The following is a 12499-nucleotide window of genomic DNA, read 5'->3' as shown; positions in this document are numbered from 1 at the left end:
AACCCTATTGGCCTAATCATTAGCTAGGTTCCAAGTGTGATCTTTTAACTAGTTAGCATTCTATTGATTAATTTTATGTCCCCCTCCAATACTTTACCTGGTTGCACTACTCTTGCTCAACTAAAAATATAATCTGTCATCACAGTTTAAGTCAGTCCCCCAAAATTATGTTGGGTGGTGTTTTACCGCAAGTTACCCTACAATTGACCGGTGTTACATTAAGCTCCACTCTCCCCTCTGCACTCTCAGCGAATTGCGGCGCGGTAACATTAACCATGCTGCTGCTAAAAACTCAGGGTTCGTGCGTATTTAGGAGTTGAGAAATAAAGAAAGTAGGAATGGAAAGCTGGGATACCCCTCTTTTTAACAAAGACCATTAAAACTGCTGTTTTCCCCACAAATGCAAGAATTGTTGTGCATTGACAGCTTGCCAGAATGCATGTTTCCCTCCCTATGGCAATCGTAAGTTGAATGCGCCTCGAGAGGAATATTTATTTTGTAACAGTATTGCCTCCGTCCCTCTCCTCACCCCTACCTGGGCTCGAACCAGGGACCCTCTGCACACATAGACAACAGCCACCCTCAAAGCATCGTTACCCATCGCGCCACAAAAGCCGCGGCCCTTGCAGAGTAAGGGGAACAACTACTTCAAGGTCTCAGAGCGAGTGACGTCACCAATTGAAACGCTATTAGCGTGCACCACCGCTAACTAGCTAGCCATTTCACATCGGTTACACACACAACAAGCCAACCTAGGTAAATTATTAAACTCAACTATTGTCTATGTATTACTCGTTTTGTTTGCAGAGGAGAAGTTAATGTGGACTGTTCTAGTATCTTCAATGTGTGCCTCGGCAGAAATATAGTTTCATGTTCCATATTTTTTTGGCATGGCAGCAATGATTTTCTAATGACGCAGCGCCACAGCTAAATGACTGCACCGGAAACACTGGTACAGTACAGCACAGCATAGAACAGTAGAGTACAGTAGTGCAAGAGTACAGTATAGTCAAGTAGAGTACAGTATAGTACATTGTACTGTACAAAAATGTGCAGGTAGGCTAGTGGTTAAGGGCATATTGCAAGTAACCGAAAGGTCGCTGGTTTGAATCCCTGAGCTGGCAAGGTTAAAAAATCTGCCCTTCTGCCCTTGAGAAAGGCAGTCACCCCAAACAACATCTGCTCCCCAGGCTCCGATTATGTGGACCTCAATTAAGACAGCCCCTCTCAGAAATCAAAGCCTTTGCTTAGGCCTATTCCACATTTTTAGAAGGGATAATGGTTGAAACATGCCTTAATGTCCAAAAAAATCTATACTCTTAGCTAGTGTCGCACCAATATGACATTTTTGGCCGATACCGATTTCCAATATTTTCCTTGCCAAAAAAAACGATACCGATAACCAATACATAAAAAAAAAAAAAAAAGGCCTTTTAAGCATTCTAGTGCAAGAGGCGTCACTACAGTCCTTGGTTCGAATCCAGGGTCTATCACATCCGGCCGTGATTGGGAGTCCCATAGGGCGGCGCACAATTGGCCCAGCGTCATCCGGTCCGTCATTGTAAATACTGACTTGCCTAGTTAAATAAAGGTTACACACACACCACACTGACCAGAAAGTTATTTTGTTGGCATTTATGTATGTCCCCATTACCAGTAAAACATTATCAAAACCGATTTCTTTCACTAACTTGCTGTGCTGTTTTGTTGTTCATTTGTTCAGTCGTTTCATTCTCAACCAGGATTTCTATGGAACGCCGTTTGGGTTTTTGTGTGTCAAAAAAGATACACGTCAAATAACACTATTTGACGTGTCAAATAAGCTTGTTGACCAATCAGGACCTGAATATGACTGTACGTCACATAATAATTTAACACGTTCATACATTTTTTACGTGGTTATTACATATTGATTACACTATCACTCGTATTTCATATGTCACAACAATTCATCGATACGTATGCTATGATGCTGGTAAAGTTGTCTCGCGCACCTACAGTGCTGGTCATAAAGAAAGCTAGCTAGCTCATAATTTGTTTCAGTAGCTATAATTAGCTAGCTATCTAAAATAACCCTAATTTATAAGACAGTTCTTATTTGATTAATGGTGGTCAGACACATCTATGTGAAGCTTGCCACAATAAGGATTAGCCACAAAAGTGGACTTTGCGGTTAGCCTTCAAAATAAAAGTATGGCATAATTCTACTATTTGTAGTCATTTGCATCACTGTCAATGACATACTTTTATTTTGAAGGCAAACCGCAAATTCCACTACTGTGCCTAATCCTTTTTGTGGCTACCTTCACAACACATCGTGGTCCGATCGAGCCTCACTAGCCAGATGAAGCTAGCTGGCTGCTTATAACATTAGCTTTGGGCAACAGGGTTAAGTAGCTGGCTAGCTATTTATGTTCATGGACTGAAGACTAAATTTCAATAGGCGAACAACAAGTGGCAACCTAGCTAATACTTACTCACAAGGATTCCTAAATCATTGCTAAGAATAATGAAAATGACTGTGGTTTCTACTGGTCATTGTTTTCAGGCTGGTTGTATTGGTGCTACGGCGTCCCATAGTATGTATGTGGTGAAGCTAATTGCAGTGACGCTATTACTGTGTAACTCCGGTAGGGCAACATCTGAAAAATAGCGCACTTGGTAGTGTGTACCGGTGCTCGACCAGTCGGCGAAAGCCAACAACACCCACGAAAGAGAACGGTTGATTGTCAAGGGCAATGAATTCCATTTTCTTGGCTTTAATGGATTTCGCCTTTGAGTTTTCTTACTCTTTCAAATGACTGCTCGATCCATGCAGCAGACACTGTGGGCTAGGTTAGGAATGCTGTGTTGCACGTGTAGCGCAACATTTTACGTGGCGTCATTACGTCATGTACCTACGTTACATAGGTATGCATGGTAGCTTTGACATCGGTTTTTAACATCGGCGTTAAACTAGACATCGGGCCGATACCGATGTTGGCATTTTTAGCTAATATCGGCCGATTCCGATATGTTCACCGATATATTGTGCATCCCTACTCTTAGCTTTCATTTGACACCCAATTTGACATCTCTTTCCCCATCTCTTCAGATGCACGTCTCTGACTCCAGGGCCCTGTTGTGATCGATTCAAACTGCACATCCCCTACGCTGGAGAAACCTTGAAATGTAAGCAGTGCTCCCGCTGTCTAGCTCATTCTCCCCTATTTGTCTCCTTTCGCACGTGTTTGGTTCATTTGTGCCATGAACATCTAGTCCAGGTCAGGCCTGGTTGGCTCTGCTGTTAAGGTCATATCTGTATCCCAAATGTCACCGTTTTCCCTATATAATGCCCTACTTTTGAACAGGGCCCCATAGGGCTCTGGTCCAAAGTAGTGCACTCATTTTTATTTTTATTTTATTTTAAATGTAACCTTTATTTTTTCTAGGCAAGTAAATAGGGAGTAGGGTGCCATTTAGGATGCAACCTATATGTATAGAGACAGCTGATCCTGATTATGTTGATAGGGGCAGAAATGTATTAGTAATTCAGTGTGATAGATGGGATCTAAATCAGCTCATGATTTTAGCTTCTAGTTTTGTAGCTGTGCAAGTTAGCATCGGCATGTTGCTATTCTTTTTGAGAAAGTTATACAGTAGTTGGTGTGAACATAAATATAATTGGCTAACTGTCACTTGGTTGGGGACAGATTTACTGACCAGTTGTGCTTTTTTGCAAATGGATAACTTGCGCAGATGCTGAAGAAATATTTGAATCATTATAGGTTTTTAATGGAAGAAACATTCTCATGTTTTTTTTGTTTTGCCATGTCCCCTGCTTACGCTAACATTTGAAAGCCTAAATCTTCCTGAACAGCTTTGCCTTTGGGTCTTATGCTTTCATAGGCCAGGTGAAGTTGCAGAGCATTGCAGAGCTGCTGCAAATATACACTGTATTGTTTTAAAATAAACATATTGCAATATTGTTTGTAATGAAATCTTGATCAGTAGGCTATTATTTGATGTGGAATGGTTTATCTTCAGTTAATATTCTAGGGAATATTGATTTTGCTGGGTTGGAAGGGGTTGGCATTCATTAAAATGGACAATACAATGAGTTATTTAAGTGATAATGCCCTCGAAGTCGGTGTTTGAAACATGCCTTAATGTCCAAAAAATGGGACCAGTAACCGAAAGGTATTGGCACGGTTTGCCGTCTCGGGCCTAACACCACCTGTGCCAATAAATCCTCCAAACATCAGCTTCGAGGGCATTATCACTTTAACAGGTTACCAACATATTCAAATAATGATTGACATACTTTCATAAAAAATGTTATATTGATGAATTTATTCATACTATTTGATCCTTCCACAAGATATAGTTCCGACACAAATCTAGGGTTGCTACCCAAGCTGGCTGGTTGTTCGTTCTATCAGTTCGGTTGCCAGAGACGCGATCCAGTCGTTCATTCTTTTTGTTCTGTATCTATGGACGTGACCCAGTCATTCATTTTAAGTGTTCCATTGCCATACTGTCTGGCAATGTTCTTATCCCTTAGCTAATTTACAGTCACGTCAGAATTACAGCAAAGTAGCTGCATTTGCATTTGTTTAAGCTGTTTTCTAGTGACATTTATTTGGATACATCCATAACAATGAGCTAATGAGGTGCAATTTCGCCTGACATAGAAAATGTGCTCTCTCGTTAGGACACTGTTGTTGTTCAGAGGAGCTAGCCAACAACACAGCTAACACAATCACTTCAAACTGAAGCTGGAAAGACTGCAAACTAGCTGCACTTCGTTTCGTTTGACCTTTTTTCAATTTACATTTCTTTGTTTAATTTACATTTCTTACATTTACATCCATAAAAATTATGCTAGGTGATTCAGGATTTCGACTGGCTGAGAAACACTGCATGTCTGTCCGTCTCATCGGACAGACAGGCAGGTTCATTACTATGGGACAGCTGGAGATCGAATTTGAATATTGAAACAATGTTGCAAATGTCTGAGACAGACAGCAAGGTTTATATAAATCTCTGCTGTTGAAAACGAAATGTTAGTCTAAAAGAAATTAGATAATGTATCGATGCTTTTTATAGTGGAGATCAAGTTTATAAATTGCTTGGCTGCGCTGATGAGACAGTGGATTGCTTAGTCAGATGGAACAGAGTAAATGGGCATTTTCACGTCATAGATTTAGCCTGTGGTAACTTGTGGAATATACACTGGCTGGAATGTGGTTTTAACCAATCAGCATTTAGGATTCGACCCACCCGTTGTATAACTCATATCAACTCTTTGGCATCTCATATAACCATTGGGTGTCGTCTTGATCAAATCTTGTAGATCAAAATGTGGATGTAGATCAAATTTCAAGTACAGTAATCCCTCGTTTATCGCGGGGGTTACGTTCCGAAAATGACCCGCGATAAGTGAAATCCGCGAAATAGAAAACTTTTTTTTTTTTTACAATTAGCAACTATTACATGTATACAAATACAGTGACTCACGTGTAGGCCGTTTCGTCGACATTATGGGTTTAGGAGATGTTCGAAATTACAAGATAATTTGGCCAACTTAATGTAAATTTGCCAAGCTGTTTTATGTACGTACACATAACTGCACGAGACGACAAAATGATAGCACAATTCGTAGCATGTTTTGATACAAGAAGCGGGAGTGAGTTTTTAGCGAATCAGAATGCAGAGCACAATGCACCAAAAAAAAAAAAAAAATGCATTATGAAAATCCGCGAAATAGCGAATCCGCGATAAGTGAACCGCGAAGTGGCGAGGGATCACTGTATTGCGATAGGCCTATGTTGAATTCACCCAATGTGTTTTTCGCCCTTCCAAGATGACTGCCAAAATAATTGACAGTTTTTTTCCCCTTTGTTTTTTAATACTGTATTTTACATAAACTGTCAGATATTGTTTCTTAAGTCTAAAAATTGTCTTGTCAATAGCGTTTCAAGTTTAGTAGTCGTGAGTCTTTTGTTAAGCTCAGTGCTTATGAAAGCATGGAACATTTGAACACAGGCAGCCACTCTATTTTGCTACTTACTCACAATAAACATGATGTTTATTGTACTGGACATTACTGGAATTGCATTAAACAAACCTCTCACATTTGAGAGAAGTCCCACATTTTGACGCTTTCCTTATGAGGTTGGCTCCAAAAATGCCTCCATGCACCCACAAGATGTTTTGAAATGATTATATCTTTGGCGGGAATGATCGTAATTGGGTGTTCCTGGAATGGCCGTGAGTCATGACACGCTCACGCACACGCACACACACACACACACACACACACAAATCATATATTTTTATTAACCCAGAATAGGTTGAAAAACCAGGAAGGAGGTGTTTGTGTTTGGCATTTGTGAATGAAGAGGTTATATAGCCTACAACACAAATAGCCACAAGCGGTAGGCCCCACTACTCAAAAGCAAAACTGTAGGGAAGTATAGACTATTATTCACTACCTTTCTGCAGGTCAATGTGTGCAAAAACATCAGGAGTTATTGAGGCAAATTGTTTGTTTCCTGGTTTTGGTTTCTCAACAACAAATTCTCCCTCAGCTGCGTCATTCCAACAGATGGTTAACCATTTTGCAGAGACTTTGGCACAAGATTTAAGCTGTAAGATCATGACTGAGTAAAATGCAAATACTGAATCAGTCAGTATGGGACTGTGCCTCTGAAAGTGATTCCATTTGGCTAGTACAGGCTATTCTGTGCCCTTTAGCGCACTATGGCGTACAGCCCTCAAACTCAACTCTGGACCTCAAAGCCAGTTCCGCTGCTTTTTGTCATTGTTCGCCTCTAACCAGGGACTGATTTTAGAGCTGGGACACCAGGTGGGTGCAATTGATTATCAGGTAAAACAGAAAACCAGCAGGCCCCCCTGGCATACAGTATTTGTTTTTGTATTCAATTAGGACACTGCAGTAAGACTGGGTATGGGTAGGCTACTTCCCCAAAATCCTGGATCATCAGTGTTCTGCCCCTAATATAACTCTGAAATTAAATTAGTATACTGTTGGATGAATACAAAAGCGTTTGACAGGTTAAAAATCTGTCATTCTGCATCTGAGCAAGGTAGTTAAACCCACTGTTCCCCGGGCGCCGATGACGTGGATGTCGATTTAAGGCAGCCTTCCGCACCTCTCTGATTCAGAGGGGTTGGGTTAAATGCGGAAGACACATTTCAGTTGAATGCATTCAGTTCTACAACTGACTAGGTATCCCCCTTTCCCTTTCCAATATCCAGTAAATGTCCAAATGTATTTTTCTTTACTAAGCCTACATCTGATTATTTGTTTGTTATTTTAAGAAACCTACATTTAAATAGGCATCCATAAGCCTTTTTGTATGTCTTTTTTCATTGTTTCAGTATTTTGTCCAAGGTCAAGTTTATTTGTGTGCAAATAAGTTAATAAATTGATTGAGTAATGTACCCATGATCATTTCCAAAAGTACCTATAATCACATAAAATATATGGAGAGAGAACTTTTCAGACCCAGTTCCTGGCAGTTTGGGCAGTGCTGTGTTTTATTGCTTGATGTTTTCCTGTTCTTTTGCCTGAGGAAGAGCGTTTGTTTAGTCCAGGATGCAAGGCCTTGGGGTCCTTGCCAGTGTCTGGACCTGCCTGCCTATAGCGTGCAAGATCGTGGTGGCACTCCGCACAATGAACGGCGCAAACTGTGCCCATTTTAAAGCTAGTTCTTTCCAGAGTCTAACCAACATAGCTGGCAGAATGTGTGATTTGTGGAGGTTAGGATTTTGCGACCACAATAACTTTAACACCTGTGAAAATGGGCGGTGTTACCCTGGCACACAATGTGCGTGTGTGTATCACTCTGCATTTTAGTAACAAACCCTCACCACCCTGCTTCCTGTGTGTGTGTTGCGTCTTGTGCAGCATTGGTGGCTGCTGTGGGGAGGGCGGCTCATAATAATGGCTGGAATGGAGTCAATGGAATGGTATCAAACACATCAACGACATGGTTTCCATGTGGTTGATACCACTCCATTGACTCCATTCCAGCCATTATTATGAGCCGTCCTCCCCTCAGAGGCTTCCACTGTTGTACAGGTGGTCCAGTGCAAATTGCTGACCCCCCCTACTCCAGTCCCATCTACAGATCCCTCCGGGAATGGTGTGTGTGCCAGTATATTGGACCAATAATAATTTTTTGACTGTTTTCCCAGGCGTTATGTGACAGATTTATGGCAAATCCCCTCCTCCCGTTTGACACCTCTCCTGTCTGGAAAAATATTGCCATGTGTGTATGTTCTTCTTCTCCCTCTCTGGCATAAAAACGGGAAAAACAGAACAAAAACACCCTGCGCTGAAGGAAATAGAATTGTGTTACATCTGAACATTCTGAACTACCCTTGAGTTAAAGGGATAGTTCGGTATTTTGGCAATGATGCTCTTTATCTACTTCCCCAGTCAGATGAACGCGTGGATAGAGTCTCAGTTCAGATTTAGGGAAGTTGCTCACTAGCGTTAGTTCAATTGCTAAATAGGGTTAGTTCAATAACTGGAAATCTATGGGAACAACTAGTATGCTAGCTGTTTCTGTAGACTCCCAGTAATTGCGCTAACGCTAGTTAGCATTGGCTCGCGAAACTACCTCTAAGTTCATTCGTACTGGACGCAGCCACATAAAAGTAGAGTAAGGACTTTTGTTGTGCTCTTTATTATTTTATATTATACTCTGCTCAGCTCACTGACTAGCTGATGTTGGGAGAATCTCTCAGGTTGTTGAAAGAACATTGGTGCAGTGACATTAGGATATCAGAGCCTGCGTCAGTAGAGCAAAGTAAATTCAGCAAAAAAAAGAAACATCCCTATTTCAGGACCCTGTCTTTCAAAGATAATTCGTAAAAATCCAAATAACTTCACAGCTCTTCATTGAAAAGGGTTTAAACACTGTTTCCCATGCTTGTTCAATTAACCATAAACAGTTAATGAACATGCACCTGTGGAACGGTCGTTAAGACACTAACAGCTTACAGACGGTAGGCAATTAAGGTCACAGTCATGAAAACTTAGGACACTAAAGAGGCCTTTCTACTGATTCTGAAAAACACCAAAAGAAAGATGCCCAGGGTCCCTGCTCATCTGCGTGAACGTGCCTTAGGCATGCTGCAAGGAGGCATGAGGGCTGCAGATGTGGCCAGGGCAATAAATTGCAATGTCCGTACTGTGAGACGCCTAAAACAGCGCTACATGGAGACAGGACGGGCAGCTGATCGTCCTCGCAGTGGCAAACCACATGTAACAACACCTGCACAGGATCGGTACATCCGAACATCACACCTGCGGGACAGGTACAGGATGGCAACAACAACTGCCCGAGTTACACCAGGAACGCACAATTCCGCCATCAGTGCTCAGACTGTCCGCAATAGGCTGAGAGAGGCTGGACTGAGGGCTTGTAGGCCTGTTGTAAGGCAGGTCCTCACCAGACATCACCGGCAACAACGTCGCCAATGGGCACAAACCCACCGTCGCTGGACCAGACAGGACTGGCAAAAAGTGCTCTTCACTGACGAGTTGTGGTTTTGTCTCACCAGGGGTGATGGTCGGATTTGCGTTTATCGTCGAAGGAATGAGCATTACACCGAGGCCTGTACTCTGGAGCGGGATCGATTTGGAGGTGGAGGGTCTGTCATGGTCTGGGGCAGTGTGTCACAGCATCATCGGACTGAGCTTGTTGTCATTGCAGGCAATCTCAAGCTCATCAATGACAAAAAACTTTAAGAAACAAGCGAGGGAAGACATCCTCCTCCCTCGTGGTACCCTTCCTGCAGGCTCATCCTGACATGACCCTCCAGCATGACAATGCCACCAGCCATACTGCTCGTTCTGTGCGTGATTTCCTGCAAGACAGGAATGTCAGTGTTCTGCCATGGCCAGCGAAGAGCCCAGATCTCAATCCCATTGAGCATGTCTGAGACCTGTTGGATCGGAGGGTGAGGGCTAGGGCCATTCCCCCCATAAATGTCCGGGAACTTGCAGGTGCCTTGGTGGAAGAGTGGGGTAAGAACGGGCAAATCTCACAGCAAGAACGGGAAAATCTGGTGCAGTCCATGAGGAGGCGATGCACTGCAGTACTTAATGCAGCTGGTGGCCACATCAGATGCTGACTGTTACGTTTGATTTTGACCCCCCCCCCCCCCCCCCTTTGTTCAGGGACACATAATAACATTTCTGTTAGTCACATGTCTGTGGAACTTGTTCAGTTTCTGTCTCAGTTGTTGAATCTTATGTTCATACAAATATTTACACATGTTAAGTTTGCTGAAAATATACGCAGTTGACAATGAGAGGACGTTTCTTTTTTTTGCTGAGTTTATTATTGATGAATGGAATGTTAGGCTCAAGTGAATAAAAATGTGTATTCTTATTTTAAATGTATGTAGTTTTGTCCTTGAGTTGATACCTAAGTATGCACTGTTATGTGTGTAACTGTGGCTGGGTATGAATGCGGTGTAGGAGAATGAAGGTAGAAATGTAAGACAAGTTGCTGAAGTGGAAACCATTAAGTTGAAACTTTAGAGGGAGGAAACTCCACACCATTCAATGTTGTTGCGTTCACGTATGTAAACTCTGATCCCGCTGGCTGAGGTGAAAGCTTCAGTGGAAGCCAAGGACCTTAGGTTAAACTCCCATCTGATTCTGGTTCATTTTATGTGAGTAGGAGCGTAACACATCCATCTGATTCACATTGACCTTGTTCATTTTATGAGCAGGTCCGAAGCCTAGCACCATACCTCAGATAACCCGTTAAGGGCTAAAGACAGAAACAAGGCTCAAAATTCAAGGCCTGGTTATTTATGCATGTTCAAGAATGTTGCTTTTTACCTAATGAAACAAACCCATAGCGGGGGGTAACTGTGTAACAAAAGGCCTTCAAGTTTAAGAGATGACATGTTACCCCAGGAAACCCATTGCGGGTCGTAACTCTAAAAAGTCTATACTTTAACCCAGGATACCCGTTACGGGCGGTAACTTTAAGAAACAAGGTAGCTTTATTCACGTCAGGGGAATTTAGCGAGAAGTGTCAGCCTACAGATGTCAGATCTTAATATGACCCATTTCGTCAGAGGAGGAAAGCAATCCTGCAGCAGTAGGATTTGAATGTCTATTTAATATTTTGAATCGATGCCAGGGGCAGCTGGAAGCGGTGTTTGTAGGCTATACAATCATTTAGACTGCAGGTCCAATGGGAGTCAGTTCAAGTAGCCTATGTAGGCTATGTGCAGGCTACAGCATGTCTCGTGAGAGTTCTTATGTGGATTATAATAAAATGACAATATTTGTAAGGGGTATATTACTTCTTTGTTTTATTATATGTTCAAGGCAAGCAATAGGCTAAATATATTAATGGTTATCTCAGTGTGGTCCAGTGGGTACAGCCACTGACAACGGCATACATATGCTCGAGTAAGCATGAGTTCGAATCCGGTCCACTAATGCCCTTTGAATTTTTGGACGAACTAGAACTTTTCTAGTTACTCTCTGTGGGCTGTGCTTGTGCTCTTACTCAAGTAATTTCTCAAGAAAGTAACTTACTTTTTACTCCGTTACATTTGACCAAATCACTTTAGTTACGTAGATTGTTATTATACTGAACAAAAATATAAACGCAACATGCAACAATTTCAAAGATTTTTACTGAGTTACAGTTCATAGAAGGAAATCACTCAGTTGAAATAAAATCATTAGGCCGTAATCTATGGATTTCACACGACTGGTCAGGGTTGCAGCCATGGGTGGGCATTGGAGGGCATAGACACCCATTGGGTTTATTTTCGCGAGAGTGATCCCTCTCGCTTCGCCTCTTCCTTTCTGCCTTAGTCCTGCTTGCAACCAAAGCCTTTCAAGATAGGTTCGCCCTCTGGCTGGCATTGTCAGAACAACGTAGTCCTTTTTTAACAAACTAAGGGCGATTTTTTATTTTCTTTTTGAATTTATTTTTACAAGCATTCTGTACAACAACAATAAAGTATTTCCACGTTTACCACAGCAAATCTACTGTGGCAATTTACCCGACACTTTGTATGAATATTAACTAATGTTTTGTGTATTGTAATTTTATTTGTTCACTATTTATCTTATCCAAAAGTATCTGGTATGGTCATTTCTTATGTATGGTCATTTCTTAAGAAAAGACATCAGCTGATGTCACAAAGTGCTGTACAGAATCCCAGCCTAAAACCCCAAACAGAAAGCAATGCAGGTGTAGAAGCACGGTGGCTAGGAAAAACTCCCTAGAAAGGCCAGAACCTAGGAAGAAACCTAGAGAGGAAACAGGCTATGAGGGGTGGCCAGTCCTCTTCTGGCTGCGCAAGGGTGGAGATTATAACAGAACATGGCCAAGATGTTCAAATGTTCATAGATGACCAGCAGGGACAAATAATAATAATCACAGTGGTTGTAGAGGGTGCAACAGGTCAGCACCTCAGGAGTAAATGTCAGTTGGCTTTTCAT

General features: G+C 41.9%; 1 protein-coding gene across 2 annotated transcripts in view; it reads left to right on the top strand.

Annotated features, from left to right (window-relative positions):
- Nucleotides 1–12499, top strand: part of babam2 (BRISC and BRCA1 A complex member 2) — a 195792-nt gene that overhangs the window by 7222 nt on the left and 176071 nt on the right. For both annotated transcript variants that reach the window (XM_071326988.1, XM_071326989.1), the window contains exon 3: nt 3095–3171. In XM_071326988.1, coding sequence (XP_071183089.1) covers nt 3095–3171 — 77 coding nt within the window. The remainder of the gene's footprint in view (nt 1–3094; nt 3172–12499) is intronic.

The sequence above is a fragment of the Salvelinus alpinus genome, chromosome 9 (assembly GCF_045679555.1).
Source record: "Salvelinus alpinus chromosome 9, SLU_Salpinus.1, whole genome shotgun sequence".
Classification (NCBI taxonomy): Eukaryota; Metazoa; Chordata; class Actinopteri; order Salmoniformes; family Salmonidae; genus Salvelinus; species Salvelinus alpinus.
This window is presented reverse-complemented; position numbering and strand designations above follow the sequence as displayed.